The 22,649-nt window shown below is 55.6% G+C and overlaps 2 protein-coding genes across 3 annotated transcripts; one reads left to right on the forward strand and one right to left on the reverse strand.

Annotated features, from left to right (window-relative positions):
• On the forward strand, positions 1-15,535 carry M1AP (meiosis 1 associated protein). The gene is made up of 10 exons (XM_060279106.1): positions 1-264; positions 6,778-6,963; positions 7,752-7,941; positions 8,046-8,141; positions 10,566-10,769; positions 11,894-12,050; positions 13,775-13,916; positions 14,136-14,339; positions 14,673-14,820; positions 14,909-15,535. The coding sequence occupies exons 1-10, from the start codon at positions 1-3 to the stop codon at positions 15,109-15,111; spliced, it is 1,794 nt and encodes a 597-aa protein (XP_060135089.1). The 3' UTR covers positions 15,112-15,535.
• A 492-nt stretch (positions 15,536-16,027) lies between these two features.
• Positions 16,028-20,164, reverse strand: DOK1 (docking protein 1). 2 transcript variants are annotated; one of them, XM_035134549.2, is made up of 5 exons: positions 19,981-20,164; positions 18,538-18,834; positions 18,121-18,208; positions 17,698-17,870; positions 16,028-17,192 (listed from the first exon to the last, which is right to left on the reverse strand). In XM_035134549.2, the coding sequence occupies exons 1-5, from the start codon at positions 20,047-20,049 to the stop codon at positions 16,131-16,133; spliced, it is 1,689 nt and encodes a 562-aa protein (XP_034990440.2). In that variant the 5' UTR covers positions 20,050-20,164; the 3' UTR covers positions 16,028-16,130. The 2 variants fall into 2 exon arrangements, with proteins under 2 accessions (XP_034990440.2, XP_034990439.2); XM_035134548.2 differs by having other exon boundaries at positions 18,121-18,211.
• Positions 20,165-22,649: the final 2,485 nt, after the last annotated feature.

A 22,649-nucleotide genomic window follows, 5' to 3' on the forward strand; every position in this document is an offset into this window, starting at 1 on the left:
ATGAGTTCTGGACTGCGAGGAGGCAGCCGAGATGGTGCTGGCAAAGGCATGGCTGGGGCTGGGGCCCCCTCTCACTCCTGGCAGCCCCCTCACATCCTGGTCGTGGAGGCCCACCCCTCTCACTGGGCCCACACCTGCCACAAGCTCTGCGATGCCCTGGAAAACGTCTTCTCTCTGGCCTGCAGTCTGGCGGGGCCTCCCCGCATCCCTCTGCTCAGCCTCTATGTGGTCCAGAGCCAGCAGGAGTGCCTTCTGCCCTTTGTGGTGAGTGAGTGCTGCTGGGGGGGCACAGTGGGCAGGGGGGGGAGGCCTCTCTCTGAAGGGGAGCATCTCTTTGCTGGTCTGTCCATGCAGAGTCTTCCTCTTGCTCCTTGGCTTGCCCTCCCAGTTAAAGGGCTCCAAATGCCCACTTTCAAGAGGCCTTGTACCATGGAGGGCTCTTTTGTGTTTTCCGGAGGCGTAAAATACAGTATAGCAGCTTCAGGCAGCAGCATTGCTGGGAAGCAGGGACAGCTTGGAAGAAGAAGCTCCCTTCAGAAATGGTGCTGCAGAGCTGGAAAAGGTCCAGGAAGGGGCAGTCAAAGCGATCCAGGGAATGGAGGGACTCCCCAAGAAGGAGCGCTGGAAGCGCTGGGGGGGGGGGAGTTTAGGTTACAGAAAAGGTGCGTAAAAAGTGACAAGATAGAAGTGTGTGAAATGCTGCACGGCCTGGAGAACGTGAGAAGCTTTTTCTTCCTCTCTCATAATGGCTCATCCAGTGGTGCTGAATGGTGGAAGGTTCAGGACAGAGAAAGAAGCATATGGAACTCCCTCCCACAGGAGGCTTTAAAAGTGGATTAGACAAATGCATGGTGCATAAGGCTATCCGTGGGGTTGGATGCTTCCGAATGCCCTGTGGGGAGAGCCCTGCTGTTGCGCTCATGTCCTGCTTGGGGGCTTCCCCTGGTCGGCCAGTTGGCACCCAGTGAGAACAAGGCACAAGGTCAGCCTCCTTGCACCTGGTCCAGCAGCCAGGCGCTTCTGAGGGCCTTCAGGAGTGCAGGAGGGCCTTAGGCTGCTCTTGCTACAGACCAGAAAACTCTTCAGCTGTCCCCAAAACAAAGAGGACCCCTCGTTTCTCTGGAGGAGCTGAGCCTCAGAGAACCTGGCCACCTTCATCCCGAGCAGACAAGGCTGTCTTGGTGCCGCTGTCTCCTTGCATGGCTCCTGCAGCAGACTCCCAGAGTGCCTCGGCTGGGCTGGGCTGCAGCTCATTCCTGGCCAAGCATGTCTAGACTTGGGTGTCTCCTGCCCACAGAGGGGCTCATTAACTCAGGCTAACTGGCAGTGGAACTGCGCTCAGCACCCTGGCTGTCTCTCTACCTTGGCCCCCGGCCATCGCGCCCAGGCCGGCCCCAGCTGCACCTTGGGGAGGGGGGGCTTTCCAATGCCCAGTGTGTCCCACTTCATGCCCATCTCAGAGACCAGGGGAGACGGCAGAGGCTGTAGGCAGAGCGCATGGCCAGGGCAAGGTCTCCCTTCTGGGAAAGGAGATGAGAAGGTGCTGTTTGCCTCCCCCCTGCCCCAGGGGCTGAGCACCCCTCACAGGGGAGGCATTGGGCCCTCACCAAGGCACATCTCCTTGTGGGTAAATGCCAGGATCTGTCCAGGTCTTCTTAGGCCCCTATGCCTGGGCAGGACGTCTGGAACACCTTCAGCATACACCCGGGAATCATGGACTCATAACTGGGCTTTATGAGCACCAAATCAGCAGTAAACAGCAGAAGCATTTGTAGAGGTTTCAAAACATTCCTCATTTATTTCTATTAACTACTGCATATTTACAGATCTGGCTTTGTGAGTGTTACAGCCTCTCACTTAGCCATCTTGTCTACAGAAGATATTAAACTGCACACAGCACACGGCAGAGAGCAGAGTCAGGACTGAAAAACAACAAAGTAACAATTCCTAACTGTTCCCTCCCAACAGCAGATATCACCAGATTTTCAGAATGGGAGGGGTGAAAATGCTCACAACCTCCCCCTTTTCATTCTGACCATTATGAAAATCTAGCACAAAAGCAATTTCTTTACATATATACCAAGTTGTTCCTTATTAACAGCTTTAGTCAAAGCATCAGCAGGTATTTCTTTCCCTGGCATATATGAGACTTTTACAACTCCTTTCTGAATGCATTCTCTGGCACGGTGCAATTTGATTAGCAAATGTTTTGTTCTTTGCTTGCACCCTTCTGAATGGATTAGTTCTATGCAGGCTTTGTTGTCCTGATAAACTTGAACTGGACAACAAATTTTTACTCTCATATCCTCACATAGTTGCAACAACCACTCTACATTCATGAGGGAAAAATTTAAAGCGTTGAGTTCTGCTTCACATGAACTCATGCTTATTGTTGCCTGTTTCTTACAAGACCAATCAAATAGGCACTGATTGTACAAATAACACACACCTGAGGTGCTCTTGCCATCAGTTGTATCACTACCAAAACTGGCATCGGCATAGATCTCAAGACCTCCAGATTTTTGGCTAGTAAGCTTCAACCTGTAATGCATAGTGCCTTTTAAATACCTAACTATGCGTTTCAGTGCCTTCCAGTCTTGCACTGTAGGTTGATTTACATATCTGCTGAGCAAATTTACGCTAACAGCAATGTCTGGTCTTGTGCACCTTGCTATAAAACTAAGTTTACCCAAAACACTTCTGAACAATGTAGTGTCAGGAAAAACATTAGCATTAGTATCATGTTGGTACCCTGTGACCATGGGGGTGTCTACAGAATTGGCATCTGTCAGATTTAATTTTTCAATCACATCATTGATCTTACGTGATTGATGCAGCAAAACATCACCTTGCTTATTTCTCTCTACTTCCAGTGAGAGATAATTGCTGACTTCCCCTAGGTCTTTCATATCAAAATGCTTTTGCAGTTTTGCAAGAGTGGTTTTGTAAATATTTGCATCCTTCCAGAAAAACAAAATATCATCCACAAAACAAATGCAGTACAATTTGTGCTGGTTAGATTCTTTAACAAAAACACAAGAATCAGCCTTTCCTTGCTGGAAACCTAAGGAAAACAGCACTTCTGTCAGCTTAGTGTGCCAGCATCGAGCACTTTGTTTTAGACCATACAGGGATTTTTTTAATTTACACACCATTCCCTTTTTTATCTGCACTCCGTCTGGCGGTGACATGTAAATACTCTCATTGAGAATTCCGTACAAAAACGCAGTATTTACGTCGTGATGAGATATGGTCATGCCCTCTTCTGCAGCAATTTTCATCAACAGCCTAACTGTCTCAAATTTGACTGTCGGTGAATATGTCTCATGATAGTCCTGATCAGGAACTTGAGAAAAACCACGTGCAACTAATCTGGCTTTATATCTGACCACTTTACCAGTCTGATCAGTCTTGGTTTTGTAAATCCACCTGCTGTCTACAAGTTTCATGCCTGGTTCTACTGGAACCAATTCCCACGTGTCATTTTGCTTTAGGGAATTCAATTCAGCTTTCATGGCATTAAGCCAAGGTTCGGCATCTTTTTCAGGTAAATTTTGAACCTCTTTGTAGTTAGTTGGTTCAAAAACTGAGTTTGGATTGCTAGTGGCAGCCATATCTGAAATAGCAGCTTTAGCAAATTCTTTAGAAAATCGTTTAGGTGCTTGTCCCTTGGTAGTTCTCTCAGATCTACGCAATACTCTGGGATCCTCTGGGTCTGGTTCCTCCTCCTTGGGAGAATGGTGACCTGTATCTGGCAAAGATTCTACCTCTAGATCAGTGTCAGACCCATCTGATATCTTAAGAGAGGTCTTTTCATTCTGATCATCTGTATCAGTGTCAGAATCTGTGCTACCATCAGCATCAGTTACAGGGTTTGCCTCTTTGTTAATTGGTTTCACCACCTCATCATCTGAAATGGGATGACATTGAAAAATGCCAACTTTGTCCCATTTTGGATTACAATCCATGCTTCTGGTCAGCCTAATTGTGTTTGTGTCTGTCATCAGCACACGATAAGAACCTTTTTCATAACCTAGAAAAATGCCATGTTGACCAGATTTGCTCAGTTTGTCACCTTGCAGAGTGTGCACCCAAACTTCAGAACCGAAAATTTTTAAATGTTTTACAAACGGTTTCCTTTTGAACAGCATTTCGTATGGGGTGCAATCAATGGCTGATTGATATCTGCGGTTGTAAATATAGGTGAAACACGATAGAGCTTCAGCCCAAAAGGGGTTGGGTAGGCCTGAATCATGCAACAGAGTTTTAATTCCTTGTTGCAAGGTCTGGTTTACTCTTTCACATAAACCATTCTGCCATGGAGATCTGGGCGTGGCAGTCATGTGCTCTATGCCCTGTTCAGCAGTAAAGTTTTCAAACTGTTCTGAACAAAATTCTCCACCCCTGTCAGTAAAAAGACAACGTACATGCTCATCGTGAACATTCCTGAGCCATGCACAAAATTTTTGAAACTTAGAGAAGGCTTCAGACTTCTTTTGTAACATATAGACCCAAACATATCTAGAATAGGCATCTATCAGAACCAAAAAATAACATGAGTTTCCTCTAGAGAGCGCTAGAGGTCCAACCAAGTCTGCATGCACAATCTCATAAGGTTTCTTAACCTCCCTCCCAGATTTTGTACCTTTGGGAGCTTGCTTAATTTTGTTCTCTGCACATGAGACACATTTCATATGATAAGGACACTTTTGAACTTTCATGCCCTCAACCATATTTTGCATTTTACCTACTGCCTGGAAATGCAAATGACCAAACAAACGATGATAATCATGAATACAATGGTTATGCAATTTCTCATTCTTATCTACTGATATATTACAGCATGCCTTTTCAGTTTCTTTAGTTGCTCCAGCAGCTGTACCTGTAACAAAAGGCAATACATATAAACCATCAACACACTTAGCATAAAGAATGAGTTTGTTATCTCGAAGAATTTCACACCGAGAGTTTGCAAACACCACTTTAAATCCTTGAGCGTCTAGCTGAGAAACACTCAAGAGATTATCCTGCAAATGAGGAGCATACATAACATTTTTAACTGTTGCATTAAGGCTCTGCAAAGAAACCGTTCCCTGAGCCAAACTTTTAATAGTCGTTCCATCCGCTTGATGAATTGCTCCTCCCTGTTTCTCAAGATGAAGAAAGAGATTTTTATCATTGGCCACGTGCCTTGTGGCTCCTGAGTCGACAACAAAAACAGAACGTGTGAGTTGATTAGAACTGCGTGAAATCAAAGCCTTTGATGCAGCTGGCCCTTGGGGTTTTCGGCCTCCTCCCCCTTTGCCTTTGAAGTTGCTCTTCTTCTTTGAAGAGTTTTTACACTGATTTTTAAAATGGCCGACCTCTCCGCAAGAAAAACAGCGGCGCATTTTAAGAGCTTTTGCAACACTTTCACTTTCCCCTGTTGAAGGCTTGTAAGCATTTCCAACAGCCTTGTCCCTGCTTTCTCTAGCAGTCTGTCTGCGATCCCACTCATTCAAGAGCACGCTAGACACATAATCTTCTGTTAGACGGTCATTGGGCAAAGACGACAATTGAGCAGCTACAGCATCATAAGATTCATCCAAACTGTTTATGATAAGCATTGCAAAAACAGCTTCTGAAATATTTAAGTCTCGCTGGACAAGATCCTGTCTGAGACGTTTTAACTGGGCTAGATGGCTGGGCAAATCACCATCTTTCTGTAATTCCAGCCTACACAGCTTTTTAAAGAAAAGCACACTGGATCCTGCATTTTGTCTTAGATGCATATCTCGAAGTTTATTCCAAACAGCCCGTGCAGTCTGCTGGTTCTCCAAGTTGACCAACAACTGGTCCTGGACACTCAGAATAATTGTCCCCCTGGCTCTCATGTCTGCCTCATGCCACGCTGGCCATCCATCATCATCCTCATTAGGGGGGTCATCTTCTATAATATGGTAAAGCTTTTCCCTTTGTAAAAGTGCTTTCATTTTGACCTGCCATGTAGGATAGGTCTCTGGTGTAAGGAGAGGAAAAGATAGAGACATCTGGCCAGAATGTGCAGAAGCCATGCCTGTGTTTAGTTAACAGCAAGACACTTCCCTTCATGCACCCCAAATACTCTTGACTCTCTCAGCAACTTCTCTCCCCACTCAGCACAATTAACAGGCAAACTGGAAAAGCGTCTCTGCTGTCTTCCTGGCAGCCAGCAACATACCTTTCTGTAAATCAAACAGCAGCTTGAAAAACAGCTTCAGCTCACAGCTCAACTCCGATGTGCAGCATCAGATGGAAATGGATCAGAAACATCCAATTATCCAACCATCAATAGCCATCTGCAACCACCAGTCTGCTACCAGCAACCATCCGCCTGCTACCATATGTGGGTAAATGCCAGGATCTGTCCAGGTCTTCTTAGGCCCCTATGCCTGGGCAGGACGTCTGGAACACCTTCAGCATACACCCGGGAATCATGGACTCATAACTGGGCTTTATGAGCACCAAATCAGCAGTAAACAGCAGAAGCATTTGTAGAGGTTTCAAAACATTCCTCATTTATTTCTATTAACTACTGCATATTTACAGATCTGGCTTTGTGAGTGTTACAGCCTCTCACTTAGCCATCTTGTCTACAGAAGATATTAAACTGCACACAGCACACGGCAGAGAGCAGAGTCAGGACTGAAAAACAACAAAGTAACAATTCCTAACTGTTCCCTCCCAACAGCAGATATCACCAGATTTTCAGAATGGGAGGGGTGAAAATGCTCACACTCCTACCCACTGTCATTGCAGCCGGTGAGAGGGAGCTTCTCTCGGCTCCAGAGCTGCCTGGCGGAGCTGCGTGCCTTGCCCTCAGAGGGGGTCTTCCACCTCAAGGAGGACGCCATAGTCCAGGCCGTGCAAGATGGGCTCCAACAGTTCAAGCAGTACACAGGGCAAGGCATGGCTGGGGCCTCCCTGAGCAGCTCCTCCCTGGAGGTAAGAGGAGGGCAGACGGGGGGGGGGGAGGCCAGAGGGAGGGGGCCGCTCTGACTGCTGCAACTGCCCAATTAGATGTCTCATCTTGCCGGAATAGGAAACCGAGGGAGGAGGGTCACTGTTTCTCTCCACTTCCATCTCCCCCATAACCTTCCTCCTCCAGCCAGGTTGGGGGGTCTTCCACTGCAGGGGGTTAGACTAGACGATCCTATGAGATTTCTGCCCAAATGTCTTTCCCCAAGCAGAAGCTGGCACTGAGCCACATAAAATAATAATAATAATAATAATAATAATAATAATAATAATAATAATAATTCCTGAGTTGCCCCCTCTTTGCCTGCCTCTTCTGCAGCCTCCAGCAAGACGAGGCGGCCTTGCAAAGCCACCTCTGCCATCCTGCAAGCAATACGCAGAGCTCTGCAAAGCACCAGTTTGCATGGAAAGAGCAAGTGGATTCCTTGCACAGACTCCAGCATGACTGGGGCCAGAATCTGGGGGGTGGCAGATTCCCTCTGAGTGTGTCCCATTACTGCCAGGGATGTTCATGGCAGAGGGGCACTAGAAAGCCTGGGCAGATGGTTGGTGACACTTCCATCTGATGCTTCAAGAAGCTCAGGTCACATGTCCATCTATCCCTCCCCAAATTTATCCACTCAAGATCCTGGTGAGGTGCATTGAACTGGACCAAGGTCACCCAGTGAGGTTCCTGGCTGAGCAGGGATCTGAAGCGCCCCCCCCCTCTAGGGCTCTCCTCTGAGTCTCCGGCAGCCATGTGGCTTCTCTTCCAGATGACCATCCTGACTGGCCAGCCCAGCGCAAAGGTGGCCAAGCAGCTGGAGGCTGGGCTGCAAGGCATCGACCTGGCCAGCCTCCGCCAGCTGCAGGTGGTGGAGGTCTCCCGAATGGGGCTACAGGAGGCGCCTGAGCCTGCGGCTGAAGACGGAGAGGGAGCCACCCCCAGCAGCAGCAGCGGTGGGGGTAAGTGCCCCCCAACCTGTGGCATTTCAAATGACGCTTCCAAGCAACCCCTTTATCACTCCACAATGTCCCTTGCCAAGATGCTCCTCTGGTGTCTGCTTAAGAGCAAGCGCCATTCATGAAAGGGAACCAGGAGCTCATGGCTTCCGTCTCTGACTACCGGAGAATGGCTGGCAAAGTGCCCCCTAAGTGCACAGGAAGTCAGTTTCTCTTCCCTGCGGGGCAATGGGAAAGGTGGCGTTAATTCCTTTTCTCCATTTTCTTTTCTTGCTTTTACAGCACATTAAAATGAAAGAAAGACAATGAAAGGATGCCACTAATTGAAGCCCACCCCGACCAGGCGGGGAGGAGAAATTGACAGAAGAGGCTTGCCAGAGATCTGCACTGGGACCTCCCGGGCTGCTCAGTTTTAGCAGAGAGCAGCTGGAGAGGAACCAGCTGAATCTGGCTGGATTAGGAGGAACTTAAGTAATTGCGCTTGAGGGTCACCTAAAAGGGTGACACTCAGGGCAGAGACGAGTTTCCTGGGGCATCCAGGGCTGCTCTTTGCTGATATTTAGAGAGTCGGGAGATCCAGTCGCAGATCTTGGTGCTCAGTGAATAATTCATGCCTCATCCCCAGCTCTGCTGAGGAGGAAGCACTTAGAGGCGGAGGAAGCCGCTCGGCCCAAAGGGGGAAACCTCTAATTAAAGGCGCGAGAGCCCAGGAAAGCCTCTGCGGCACTTGGCCTGCCCCCTCTGGGCTGGCTGGCACTGGAGCTGAATTTTAAGTGGGGGGAAATCACCGCAAATCAGATCTTGGGGGGAAAGGCAGGAGGATGAGGCAGGAAACTCTGGCGCACAGCTGTGGGTTGGCACCAGCAGCGCCTGAAACGGAGCCGGCAGGAGCCTCGGGAGGGTAAGAGCCAGAGCGGCTCTTTCTGCCCTTTGTGCAGCCGTCACACTGCCAGTTGCAAAGAAATCCTGAGAGGGCCATGCATGGGTCACGGCAGCCCCCAGCAGAGGCGACTTGGCTTGATGTGGAGAGACAAAAGTCACCCTTTGGCTAGGCCAGCTGACGGAAGCCCTTCTCTGGGGGAAGCCAGAGAAACAACTGCTGGGGATTTCTTGCTTTCAGTCTCGCCCCAGATGCGGAAGGGAAAGCAGCGAAAGGGGCCCAGCCTGGCTGCTTCCTCCCCTCCCGTTAGGAGGTCTCTTGAAGCCTTGATCCTCCTGGGTCTCTCGAGGAGCTGGAGTGTGGCTCCCTGATGGGACTGGAACAGAGCTCTGCTGGATCAGAACCGAGGCCCCACCTGTCAATATCATAATGCATGGTCTCAGGAACGCCTTGCTGCAGTTGCCTCTTCAGCTGCAAGGGCTCCACTTGGAGGAGGATTTTTAGCAAAGGGCTGAGGGGATGGCCATGGCCTTCTGCTGCCACCTAGTGGGCACGGCCACCCTGGCTCTGCCCTCGCTTGGGCTGCCAGCTCTTCCCTTTGCAAGCCGGCTGCCCCCTAGCTGGGCACTGGAGGGCTGTGTGCTCACCGCCTCCTCCGTGGGGCTGCCTGGGGAGGGACAGATGGTGGCATCTGTCGTTCTTAATCCTGAGCCGCCTCCTTCTCAGGCGCAGATTTCTACCCCCACCCCCTGCTGGCCTGATCCCCCCTGCTCAGCCCAGATTAAGCCAGCCACCCTCTTGAGCTGTGACTGGTCCTCTCTCTGTTGCTAACCAGGCCAGCAGGATTCCCACTTCTCCTTTCTCACAGCCACCAACTTAGGGCTCTGGTTCCAGAGAGGGATAGGCTTCCTGTGGGGAGGATGCTGCTGGGTGCCTATTTCTGAGCAGCAGTGGCAGGGACCGTGGCCCTCATGGCCTTGTATTCCTGCAGCAGCGGCTGATGGGCCTCCTGGTCCCAGAGATCGCCATCCGCTCTGCTGGAGACTTTCCTCCTCTAAGGAGCCTCCCCAGCAGAGATGCGAGTCCCAGGCAGGGTCTCTGCTGGACTTGAAATTGTCTTTAGCTACCCAGTGGTCTTATGTGTTCTTATTGCCGTGTGAAACCACTTCAAGGTGCTTCATAAATGAACCACGTCCGTTTTGCACCTGTGCTTGGCCCACTCTGGGCAGTTCCTCTTGTCCCCCTCAGAAAAGATAGAGCAGAGCTGCAATAAGAGACAACATTTGGTCCAGAAAAGGGCAAGCAACGTGATCCATGGGCTGGAGTGACCCTCCTATGAAGCTCAGGACACGCAGCACAGAGCGTTTGGCTCCCAGAAGAGGCAGAGACGGCAGCCCCCAAGTGGAATGACTTGGAAGAGAACTCAAGCAGCTCATGCCAGGAGGACGAGGCTCTCCTGGAGGATGGGTCTCGGTTGGGTGGCGCAGAATGGGCTGGCCCAGCTGGCAGCTCCTTTCCTCCTGAGGCCTGGGATTGGGGCACTCAAAGGACACGTTGACCCTCCAGGAGCCCCAGACTTTGCTTCTGCAGCTGTGGGCATCATGGGGGGAGGGGTTTGCTGCTGCTCTAAGGGAGCCGTCTCTTTGTTCTGGGGGGTGGCAGGAACTTGTTGGGATGCCCAGGCTGAGCCAATGTCGGGGTGGATACCCAGGTATGTGGAGATGGGGCTCCTTTCCTCTCCCTGCAGAGAGCGCTGTGACCCTGGGCGCAGTCCTTGACCTCCAGACTGTGGAGAGTGATGTGGTGGCCCTGGAGACTTTCTTCAAGGGCTGGTTCCACGACCGCAGCACCGACCAGGAGCACCTCCACCTCCTCCTGCCCACTGGAGCGCTAGGCCACCCTGCTGCGGTCCAGAGCTGCCCAGGTCAGTGTGAGCCAATGGGATTCCTGGGCTGCTGCTTCGCCCAGACCAGGCATCCCCAAACTTCGGCCCTCCAGATGTTTTGGACTACAATTCCCATCATCCCTGACCACTGGTCCTGTTAGCTAGGGATCATGGGAGTTGTAGGCCAAAACATCTGGAGGGCTGCACTTTGGGGATGCCTGGCCCAGACCTTGAAGGGACCAACTTCCCCAAACTCTACGATTCCATGCTTCTGTGAGCCTGCCAAGACCACACCCAGCACCAATCCTTTGGAACTCCTTGCTGTTGTAGGAGAGACGGGTGCCCTCCTCTCTTGCCTCCACTGCTAAAGATGCTCCGCTTTCAGAAAACCTCCTTACCTCTCTATCCCAGTATTCTAAACTCCCTTTACATTTACAAATGTTTTGGTTTTTTAAATTGTTTCCCTGTGTGCAGTTGTTATTGCTATTTCAGTATTGCATAGTAAATTGCTTTGCCACTCATTAATGAAATATTACACAAATAAATACACACGCGTACTAAAATTACTGATACGACGAAATGTTACAAGGAAGCGGATGTAAAAAAATATATATCAAACTTTAAATAAACCCAAAGGTTTTGAAAAAATAAAACCATATACAGTATTTGAATACATATCAAATATACATGCGTGGAAGCTTACTGAAGCAAAAAATAAATAAAAATTAGCAGGTGTCCAAAGTACTGCAGCAACAGTGCTAGCATCGTTCCCATCGGCACCGAGTTCCAGAGTGTTGGTGCTGTTGTGTGTGAGGGGGGAATCCTTGGGGGCATTAAATGTCAAGAGTGGCGCCTTGAATTTGGACGGGGCCTGGTGGTGCCTGTGCCCAGGGCCCCAGGCTGAGCTTCAGGGTTGCTGGAATCCCCCCTGCTCCGCACCAGCTGGTGAAGGGCAGGCAGGGCAGCCTCTCCAAGGGCTTCCCATGGGATAGAGAGACCTTCTGCCCAAAGACACAAACCTGATCTCTCCAGTCCTTGGCACAGCCCTCCCCCTCTGCCCAGAGTTTTATCCTGGGCAGGCAGTGCCGCCCACTTGGGCTGGCAGTGGCTCTGGGTCCTTGGCAGCTGGAGGGGTCCCCTCAGAAGCACCTCCTGCGCCCCCTCAGCCCTGCTGCCTTCTGCCCTTGCAGTGTCCGTGAAGTGTGATGCCCAGGAGAGGCTCCTCAGCCCCGCTCTGCTTACTGCCGCCTGCAGAGATGGCCCCACCGCACAACGGGAGGATGCCAATTGCCCCTTCTGGATGGCAGCTGGCCCAGGCCTGGTGCCACACAAGCTCCGCATCCTCAGGTATCTGCCATCCGAATGGGGGGGGGAGAGAGACTGGGAGCACCCCCAAGGGCCCCTTTGAGAAGGGGGCAGCCTGCCATGTCCCTCAGCCCTTCCCCAGTTCCCAGATTCCAATGGGAAAATTGTGTTGTGGCCACATCAGCTGCCCTGGGAGCCCTGCCCCATGTTCAAGGGGTGTGACTGCAGTGAGAAGCACTCTGTCCATGCTTAGAGGCACTCTTAACCCAAAAAGGGGCTCTTGTTAAAACTCAGGAAATCTGGCTTTGGCCCCTTACTCTCTGGGCTACAAGCAGCAGCGGGGGGGGGGAGCTCCATGGGGTGGGGGGGCAGGACAGCTGCTGTGCTGGAGCCAGTGTGCTTCTCTCTGCAACTGTCCTCCCCCCTCCCCCTGCGCTTCCTGTTCTGGGCTGGCTGCTCCCTTCCCCTGAACCTGCTCTGGCTTGCCTGGCTCAGTGGCGCTTGAGGTGGGTGGGGAGGACTGGCTTCACTTATGGCTGCTTGGAGGAAGCCCAGCAAGGCTGGGTAGGACTTCCCCCTCCACTGTTCCTGACTGAATGAAGGAGACCCCCACCCACCCAGAGCCAGGAGTTCAGCAAGTGCCCCCACCAGTGTGGACAAACTGTGTCTTGAGGTGCAGCCACAGATTGCGAGGCTCTGGCAGGCCAGGAAGGCCCCCCCCCCCGCTTGCCATGATGCAGGAGCACCTTGATAGCTCTCCCTCTCCACCCCACCCCACCCCACAGGGCAGGTGGACAAAGGGGGCAGGGGAGTGGGTGTCTAGAAGACATTGGAGCCACACAGGGCAAGTCACAGGCCTATCAAGGGGCCTGGGTTTTTGTCTGCTGATGCAAGGAAGTAACCCCAGTTGGTGGCAAGATGTTCACTGCTTGCAAAAGTGCCATGGCAGGTCAGAGGCCAGCTAGGCTTTCTGCTTGGGGACAGCAGCCCCCCCCCCAGCAGCTCAGCCCCCCAGCAGCTCAGCACAGAGCCCCACCCCCAAGGGAGCTGCCAGGCACACAAACAGCAGCCCCAGCTTCCCCTTCTTCACAGCTGCTGACAGCCAGACTGCTGCAGGTTCCCCTTTGGCCCAGGACATCCTGCCAGGAAATGCCAATTGCTTTGCAGAAATGGTCCCTCTGAGAATCCCCTCCCTCCCAATTCTTCTTGTGAGACTGCTGAGTGATAAGAACCGAAAAAGAGCCTGCTGGGTCCAGCCCAGAATCCTGTTCTCATCAGACGCCCCAAAGGGATCCAGGGGCAGCTTTCCCCTCCTGGGTCTTCCAGCCCCTGGGAATCAGAAGCACGGCTGCTTGGGGCCCTGGAGGCAGACCAGAAGCCTTGGGCCTAGGACTAGTCTCATTCTCTTTGAAAGCCATCAAAGCTGGTGGCCATCAGTTCCACAGTTGACCTCTGCTCTGCGGGAAGAAGTTCCTTTTATCTTCCAACGTTCAGCTTTCTGCCATGTCCACGAGTTCCATTGTTTTAAGAGAGGAAAGCTTTCCTCCATCCACTCTCTCCATGCCAAGCATTGCTTTATAAACTTCGATGCTGTCTTTACTTTGCCTTTTCTGCAAACTCAAAAGCTGCAGATGCGACAACCTTCCTCCGCTGGGGAGTCACTTGCCCCTAGATCATTCCCAGTCCTGAGGGGCCCCCAGTGCTTCCTGGGAGCCAGAGGCAGGCTCCGCCCCCTTGACCAAGACCCTGCCCCCCGTCTCTTGCAGGGCCCTGGAGGCCAAAGGGCTGTGCACCTCACTGCTCTATGGGCTGCCTCTGGTCATCCGGCCCACAAGCTGCTGGCGGATGAACTGGGATGAACTGGAGGCCAACCAGCAGCTCTTCCGGGCCCTCTGCCACTGTCTGTGGGTGAGTTGGGGTGGAGGGTGCAGAGCTGCAAGGCACTGAGTTATGGGTGGGGGGATTCCATGCCATAGCACCCCCCCCCGTCATGTGACGGTGCCTGCTTTCATGAGAGGGCACCCCCCTTCTCCCTGGCACAGGGTCCCTGGGAAAGAGGAAGGAGAACCACACACGTGCCCCCCCCCCAGGGAGGGGGGTGCCTGAGACTGTCATTTCCTCTTTCAGAAGCGAAACTGGCTGCTGCTGGCCAAATATGAGACCCTCCCAGGGGGGCCTGGTCCTGGCTGGAGCCCCCTTCATGTCCTCCTGCCCTCGGAAGGGGCCGCCTCGCTGCTGCTCTGCTCCCTCGTGGGCCGGGAGCTCCTCCTGCCCTGCAGCTTCCCTCACCTTCCAGCAGAGCCTCCCCAGGCCACTCTCAGCCAAATGGAGGCAAGTAGTTTTTTGGGGAGGCAGCCAGGCAGTGCACCCCACCAACAACCCCGCCAGGCAGGCACTGGCCCACCAGAGAGAAAACTAGGAAGGGGGGTGGTCCCGGAAGAGGGTCCCAGGGGGCTGCACCCTCTTGGTCCCACCCTCAGGCTCTGCCTGCTTTCAACCCTCCTGCCCTGGGGGGTGCAGAGATATAGGGCTTCTACCTCATCCTTGCTGGGAGGGGGCTTGGGTGTGGGGGTGACAGGAGGGGCCTGGCTGGGTGCCACCGGCCAGAGATGCTCACCGATTCCAGGATGAAACCACCTTCTCCCGCTGGCTCCTTCCCTGCAGAACATCCTGGACAGCCTCGAGCTGGAGCCGGCCTACAGTCCCCTGAGTGGGGGGGCCCCCCTGTACCGAGCCTTGAGGAGCAGCCTGGGGCGCCCACCAGCCTCCCGGCCCGAGCGCAGGGCAGATCGGCACCTGCCCCGTCAGGTAGGTATGGCAAGCACCCTAACCCCACAGATGGGACTGCAACGATGGGGGGGAGGTCCACTTGAGATGCAAAGGGAGCCGGTGCCCCCCAGAAGCGGCAAGGGGGACACAGCCCTGGCCTGGGGGTCACACTGCCTCTTCCACCTCCTCCTTCTGCCCACAGCAGGGCAGCCGCCCCCACCTGGGCAAGGCCAGGGCCATGGTGGCCCCCCTGCCCCTGGCACCCCCTGCCCCCCGCCCGCCTGCCTTCTCCCTGTTCTCCAGAGAGGATGAAGAATTCCTGGATGCCGTGTGACAACGCAGGGGCCGCTCCCTTCGCCCCATGGAGGCACCCACAAGAAGAGGAGCCCAACCCACAGGCCCCCCATGGCTGAGGGGCAGCCTCCTCCCCACAGACTGAGACCCCGGCAGATGCTCCTGAACTACAACTCCCAGCAAGCACCCTGTTGAGCACCTGAGGGGGGGGGAGGCATTACTTGCATCTGGAGTTGTCCCTCCCCTTCTTGTGGCAAAACTGGAGCCTCTGCAGCAATGCCTGGATCTCGGTCTTCTTGGGGGCAGGGGAGTCTGGCTGGAAGCCCCCTCCCCAGTTTCTGGAGACCCCCCCTTCCATAAACTTTTGTCTTTGTTGCGCCAAACCTTGAGTTGTGCCTTTCTGTCCCGTGTCCCGTCCCCCGTGCAAGAGCAGGGCACTCCCCACCCCCAAGCTGTGGGGAAGACAGAGGAGGGAACCTGCTGGGAAGCCACAGAGGAGGAAGCCGCGCAGGAGGCGGAGGCTGCAGCCCCTCCCTGGGCCCCTTCCGCCTTTGCACCCCCAAGTGGCATCTTTTGGGGGGAGGGAGTTCTGCCTGGGACTAGTGAAAGGAAGTGGTGGGGGCTCATCACTCTCAGGCACTTCAGGGGCTGGGAAAGGGGCGTCTCTCTCTCCCCACACATAAAAAATGAAGTGGGGCAGACACCCCAGTTGAAGGGGAGTCCAATGCTCTGAAGCAGGTCGCCCCACATTGTAGAGGCCCTTAGGACCAGAGGGAGCTGGGGGGGGGGAACCCCCTGACGGTTGGTGGGAGCAGAAGGCAGGGCTCAGCTTCCACTCTCCTGGCCTGCTCCAAACTGCAGCCTCCCAAAGCAGCTCCAAAAACCTGCTTTGCTCAGCCCCCCCGCCCACCCGTTGCCCCCTGGGGCAGCCAGCCCCCCCCCCCAGTGCATTTAGCTCGACTGAAACAAAAAGCTTTAATATGAAAATAGGCATCTGTAGAAAAATATTGCAAGGACCCAAGGGGATTCTCCCTGCCCCTCCGACTTCCCTGGGGGCCATCAGATCTCACCCAGGTCTTCGTAAACAGAGGCCGGCCGGCTCTCATCCACCGACTGCTCCTCCCGACTGCTCCCCCCTGAGCGACCGAAGCTGGCGAGGGGCGGCTTCACCACTTTGCTGTAGAGGGGCTCCTCTGCCCCACAGCCACTGTTGTTGTTGTTGCTGTTGCCGGGTGCCGGTCTGGGGGCTCCTGGCTGGGGGGGCTTCTTGTGGGGGCGGGGGGGCTTGGGGGCAGGGCAGGGCTTGGGGGGCTTGGAGAAGCCTTGCTTCAGGGGGAAGGCCGGCACTGAATATTCCCCCGTCCCCAGCAGGCAGGGCAGCTCATAGCCAGCCGGGCTCTCCATGCCCTGCGTCCGCCAGGCCTCGCAGGGGAGGCAGGCCTCATCGTAGATGGCAGTGGGGGTGGGGGCCGGCCACTGGGCCCGCCCCTCTGGCTCGTCATAGATGTGCACCTTGTCGCTCTGTCTGTCCTGGCCGCCGCCAGGCCCCACCTCCTCATACAGCAATTTGTCCTGGGGAGGGCAACGCTCCTTGCCCCCCTCGCGCCGGCTGTCCACGGGTTCTGCATAGAGGGTGTCCAGCCGGGGGCGAGAGGCCCTGAGCGCGTCCAGAGGCTCAGAGTAGACGTTGCCCGCATCCTCGGGGGGCAGTGGGTGTCCTGGCACCTCAGGGAGTGGGGAGCGGGGGGGAGTGCTGGGCCACTTGGCCAGAGGGTCCCGCAGGCCCAGCCCCTTGGCGGGGGCCACCACCTCCTCTTCCTCCGCAGCAGTGGCAGCGCTGAGCTTGGCAGCCAGGGCCGGGCGCAGGCTGTGCCTCTCGGGGGCCAGAGCGGGCACCAGGCTCTCGCCCTCCAGGCTGAGCGAGCTGGCCAGGGCACCCGGGAGCTGGCCCACCTCGGCGTCCAGGGAGCAGGTGCTGTGGCGATGCTCAACCACCTGTGCCTTCTGCGCCTGAATGGCCGCCTCCACCACATGGAAAATCTCATTGCCCTGCTTGGTCTCAAAGGTGAAGTTGCCCGGCCCAGACTCACAGCGCCGTCCGGCTTCAAAGGAGAACATCACCTGAAGGGCAGAGAGCGGGCACAGTCAGGGGCCGCAAAGGAGCCCCAGGGGCCAAGAGACACCCTTTAAGGGGCACAGGGACCTCCCCGACCCCTGCTCTGCCTGCTCTGAGCACAGGCCCTGCCAGCCAGGAATCCCACAGGGCCAGCAAGAGAGCAGAAGGCCGAGGGACTGCTGCCCACTGCCCCACCCAACGCCAGCTGGGCACCTCCTCAACCACCTGGCCCGCTCATGAGGGAGCCCAGCCCCTCGCCAGCCCCATCACCAGCTCTCCCAGGGCAGCTCTTTGGCAGACAGGCAGCAAGAGCAGCTCCTCCTGTTCACAGAATTGCAGAATTGAAAGGGCCCCTGAGGGGCATCTAGTCCAACCCCCCTGCAATGCAGGAATCTCAACTAAATCCCCTTGGGCTTCCATGATCCCTGCCCCTGCCCCCAGTAATGCAGCCTCACCCCCCCCACCTACCTGCCTCTCCCTCCCACATGCACCCCCTCCTCCTGGACCCACCTTGTCCCGGCCATATCTGCGGAGCAGGCGGTAGGGCCAGGTGAAGAGGGGCTGGTTGGAGTGGGGGTCCCCAAGGACGAGGCCCTCGCCGGATGCCTTGAGCACGTAGACCCCCTGCAGCTTGCAGCGCTCAGCAGCCTCCGTCTTCTGCACCGTCACCCAGAACTCGCTGACTGTGGCCAAGGGGAAGAGTCAGAGCACAAGACCCCCCAGAGAATCGGGGGGGGGGCAGATACCCACCCAGCAGCCGTCACCCCAGAAGCAGCAGCCCTGGCAGCCAGCATCCTCCCAGGCCAAGCTGCGTTTCCCAAGCATGCAATTCTGTCCTGCAGCAGCCATGACTTCCTATGGCCCTCCCTCTGCCCCACCCCCCAGTCTCCCGGGGATAGGGTGGAGCCAGCTCTGCTCCTGAGCGCCTCCTACCTTCCTCTCGGGAGTAATAAATGGCATTCATGGCCATCTCCAGGGGTCGCCCCCCAGCGCAGTTGGCTGCTGCTTTGCCAGGATTGCCCTGCTGGGAGAGAAGAACGTCAGCAGACACCCCCCAGTCCTGCCCAGGAATGGCAGCTCCTCTGCCATCCCCTGCATGCACAGCACACCTGCCGCCACGGAGCATGGCCAGCGGGGGGGGGCAGGGAGTGAAATGGGGGGGGCTCTTGCCACCAGCCAAGACTGACCAGCCCTCTATCATCACTGCAACATAGGGAGCTGCCTTATGCAGAGCCAGCACAGGGTTGTCTACACTGGCTGGCAGCAGCAGCTGAGCAGGGTTTCAGGCAAGGACCTCTCCCTGCAAGGCACCGAGACACCCCCCCCACTGCCACCCCAGGGTGGCCTCACCAGAAAGGCTGCCTCGCAGAGCCTGGCCACCCAGTCGGCCACCTCGTGGGGCTCAGCGGCAAAGAGGTAGCTGCGCTCGTTGGTCTCCAGGCGGAAGGCGGAAAGGCCCTCCTTGGGGCTGCCATCTGGGGCGGGGGCCACGCTCACACAGTCCGCCAGGCGCACAATCTTCTTGTCCAGGCGCCTTGTGCCCACTCGCTCTGCCGGCACAGGACCCTCCTTGCCGTCAAAGAACTCCAGGCGCGCCACACCATGCGGGCTGGCCGGGTACAGCACAAACCAGCTCTTCTTCCATCGCTGCAACGAGAGGCAGAGGGGAAATGGTGGCCGAGGAGTCTTGGGGACACACAGTCAGTGCACTTGGAGCCTGCCTTTCTGCAAGCAGGGAATTTGCATATAACCACGGAAGGGTCTGCCCCCCCCCCCCACTCGCTGCCTTCAGCTGGCGTTAATATGCCAGCGCCCAACAGGTGCCTCCAAGTCAGGGTTCGAGGAGAACTCGGTGCATGGCTCCCCCTGCAGGAGGTAATCATCAGGGCAGAAGCCCCCCTTGTGCCCCAATGGGGGCTTAACAGGCTTTAGCTTCTTTCTCTGGGGAGGGGCTCTAGTGATGTGGCAGGAAGCAAGCCACTTAATAATAATCTTAATGCTTTTGTTTTTTATATGCTGCTCATCTAGCTGGGTTGACCTACCCACTTTGGGTGGCTTCCATCAAAACATAAAAAACAGAGTAAAGCATCAAACATTAAGAAAATCCCTACACCCTCCCTCAGTGAGGTGTTGCAATTCTTGTGCTCCACTTGGGGGAGAAGTGGTGGAAAGACCCTCTTGTCTTCCCTTCCCTTCTTGGCCTGCGCCTGCCTGGGGGAAGAAGTGGTCAATCCGGTCTGTTGCAGTTCTGCTCCCTGAAGCGCCCACGACGCCCCACCCCCTCTGGGCCAAGCCAGGTACCCCTATTAACACCCCGGGGCGCAGGGGAGAGGGTGCAGCGCCCGTCGCCGGGATCGGGGTCGGACCCAGAGTTGTAAGCTGGGTGGGCGGCCCGGGAGGGCGAGACAAGGCGCCCGAGCGGCAGAACTGAACGCTGCCGATGCCGCCGCCGCCGCCGCTTCCTCCGCGCGCGGCTCCTCTGGCTTCGACGGGGCGTCAGAGGAAGTGAGAGCCCGGGAGGTGTCCCAAGCAGCCCAGGAGTGGGTCCCGGATCGGCCTTCGGGCAGGGAGGTGGCCCGGGGCGTTTCGTCGAGGCAGAGCAGCCCACGGGGCGACGCGGAGCCGCGCTTCCGGGCCGCGCCGAGGGGCTCGAGGGGCGGCGCAGGGGAGAGGAGAAGCGGAGACCGCGTTGCCGGGAGCGCCCCATCCCGGAAGCGCCGGCGGACGGGCGGTGCTCGTCGGAGCAACCCCCGCGGAGGAGCCCCGGCAGCGGCAGCGGCAGGACGCCCTTACCTTGGCGCCGATACGCAGCCCCGATGGCTGCTGGAGCAAGAGCGGCCCGGCCTTGACCGGAGGGTCCATCCGGAAGAGGCGCCGCGAGCAGCCGAGCCGCTCCGGATCTGTCAGCGCCGCCGCCGCCGCCTCTTGGCGCGGGGAGGGGCTTCGCCGACGGAGCGGAAGCCGCGGGCGGGGGAGGGGCGGCTCCGCCCCCAAGAGGATGGGGGGCGCTCGCCTGGCCGCGAAGGGGCGGGCCGGAGGGGGCAGGCGGCCGCGCTCGGGGCCGCCCTCTGACGGGAAGCTGCCTCGAAGGACGGCCGGCCCTTTCTGTACTCGGGGGCCTCATCCCGGACGACGTGGCCGCCGCGAAGGGAAGCTTCGAAGCGAATTGGTTTCGTGATCCAAAGTTTGCCTCTGCATTTGGGACGTTACAAGACCAGAAACATCAAAACTTCGACGGGACCAAAAAAAGTTTGAGAAAATAGTCCGCTTTCTGGAGCGGACATTCAGGCGAGAGGCCACCTTGAAGGAAAAAATAACCCCCAACCGACGCAAAAAATAGAAGAGAGAAGCGCGTTTGTATTTTGAAGCGTGGTGGCAAGTCCCCCCCCCCCGGGGAGGGGGTTGGCTGCGACGTCAGAAATGTAGTCGAAACTTTTGCCTGGTGACTCTGGAGCTCGTAGGTCTCGGGTGGGAGCGCGCGGTCCGAGGGAGGAGGAGCCCCGCGCTGCAGGTCTGTCTTGGACCACCGAAGATGCGTAGTCGGCCCAGGCGGAGCCCCTCGGAGCAGGGCTGGGCGGGGAAGTCGCAGGAGAAGAGTGTGGTTTCCCAGAATGGGCATCTGGCTGGCCACTGGGGGCTGGACGAGCGGGGTCCCCTTGGACGTGAGATTCCTGCATTCTGGGGTTTGGACTAGATGACCCTCGGGTCCCTTCCCACTCTACATTTCTATGATGCCTTCCTGCCCCACCGTCCCCCCTAGAGACCACGCAGGGGGACACATCTTGCACATCCAGGTGGAGGGAACACAAATGCCACTGGGGAAGCCGCTTGACCATTGGACCCTCCCAGCACAGACAAGAAGGACTGCCAGCCATCCAGCTTAGGATCCCAGCAGGGCGGGGCCAAAGCCTCTCCTGCCCTTGGAGCCCACAGGAGGAGAGCAGAGCTCCTGCGGCAGCTGCCTGGCTGAGTGTGGCCGTTGCCTGGCATGGGAAGGGGACTTCTGCTGAACCCCATGGCCTCTCAGCTGAGGCATCTGGAGAATGGAATTTTTATTTTATTTAGTTAGTTTGTTTGTATATCACACTTCATCCATAGATGTTGGGGCAGATCCCAACATAAAATAAAAGATAAAAACACAAAATATGCAATAAAAACAAGAACAAAAACAAACAAACCAATCACCCGCTCCCCACCACATATAAAAGGGTATCTTTGAAGGCCTGGTTGAAAGGGAGCAAAGAAGGGCCTCAGAAGATGATCTCAGGGTCCAAGTAGGTTCCTATTGAAAGAGGCAGTCCTTGAGGTATTGTTATCCTGAGCTGTTTAAGGCTTCAGAGGTCTAAACTAGTACAGTACTTTGAATTGGGCCCAGAAACTCATTGGCAGTCAGTGCAGTTGGACCAGGATTGGTGTCCTATGCTCCAACCGTCTTGCCCTGGTGAGCAACCTGGCTTCTGAATTCTGCACCAGCTGAAGTTTCCAAACTACATGTATCTCCAGAGGCCGCCCCACGTATAATGCCTTGCAGTAATCTAATTTAGAGATGACTAGAGCATAGACATGGGACCCAGGTGGCGCTGTGGTTAAACCACTGAGCCTAGGGCTTGCCAATCAGAAGGTCGGCGGTTCGAATCCCTGTGACAGGGTGAGCTCCCGTTGCTCGGTCCCAGCTCCTGCCAACCTAGCAGTTCGAAAGCACGTCAAAGTGCAAGTAGATAAATAGGTACCGCTACAGCGGGAAGGTAAACGGCGTTTCCATGTGCTGCTCTGGTTCGCCAGAAGTGGCTTTGTCATGCTAGCCACATGACCTGGAAGCTATATGCCAGCTCCCTCGGCCAATAATGCGAGATGAGCGCGCAACCCCAGAGTCGGTCACGACTGGACCTAATGGTCAGGGGTCCCTTTACCTTTACCTTAGAGCATAGACAATGGAGGTTAGGCTGTCCCTGTCCAGATAAGGATGCAGCTGGGTTACCAACCAAAGCTGATGGAAGGTTTTCCCAGTTTCCACGCCACTCAGGTCACCTGAGCCTCAAGAAGTACAGTACCCACAAGCCACGTACCTGCTCCTTCAGAGTCCTCTGAAATCAGTAGCAGGCAGCTGGGCAGGGCTGCTGTTTCCCCACTAGAGGGCGCTTGCCCCCGTTGGTTCCAGCACCAGCTGGTCCAGCGCATTTAGGATGGGATGCCTAGAAACTCGGCCTCTTTGTCGTGCCCGGAACCCACATGCAGCCGCCTAGGTGAGCGGAGCGTCTGTGCCTCATGTCAAGGTCTCCTTGAGCATTTTGATCAGGGGGACTATAGCATGTTTCCAGACAGTACTGAATTACTCTGGGGCTTTCATCCCTCAATCAGTTTAAAAGCTGTCATAACTCCTTTTTTTTAATTTTAAACACCGACAGTCTGGTTTCTGGGGGTGGGGAGTGGGTTTGTGGGGGAAGAAGAAAACGGGGGGATAT

This window comes from Zootoca vivipara, chromosome 9, assembly GCF_963506605.1.
Source record: "Zootoca vivipara chromosome 9, rZooViv1.1, whole genome shotgun sequence".
Taxonomy (NCBI): domain Eukaryota; kingdom Metazoa; phylum Chordata; class Lepidosauria; order Squamata; family Lacertidae; genus Zootoca; species Zootoca vivipara.

Bases quoted from the DNA above. Each gene is read 5' to 3' on its own strand.
- DOK1 (XM_035134548.2), bottom strand. From the start codon at position 20,049: ATGGACCCTCCGGTCAAGGCCGGGCCGCTCTTGCTCCAGCAGCCATCG. The intron at 18,212-18,537 runs GTGAGGCCACCC...CTTCTCTCCCAG, and splicing joins TCTGCGAGGCAGCCTTTCTG to CAGGGCAATCCTGGCAAAGC. The intron at 17,871-18,120 runs GTAGGAGGCGCT...CCTTGGCCACAG, and splicing joins TTATTACTCCCGAGAGGAAG to TCAGCGAGTTCTGGGTGACG.
- M1AP (XM_060279106.1), top strand. From the start codon at position 1: ATGAGTTCTGGACTGCGAGGAGGCAGCCGAGATGGTGCTGGCAAAGGC. The intron at 7,942-8,045 runs GTAAGTGCCCCC...TGTCTGCTTAAG, and splicing joins CAGCAGCAGCAGCGGTGGGG to AGCAAGCGCCATTCATGAAA. The intron at 10,770-11,893 runs GCTGCTGCTTCG...CTGCCCTTGCAG, and splicing joins TGAGCCAATGGGATTCCTGG to TGTCCGTGAAGTGTGATGCC.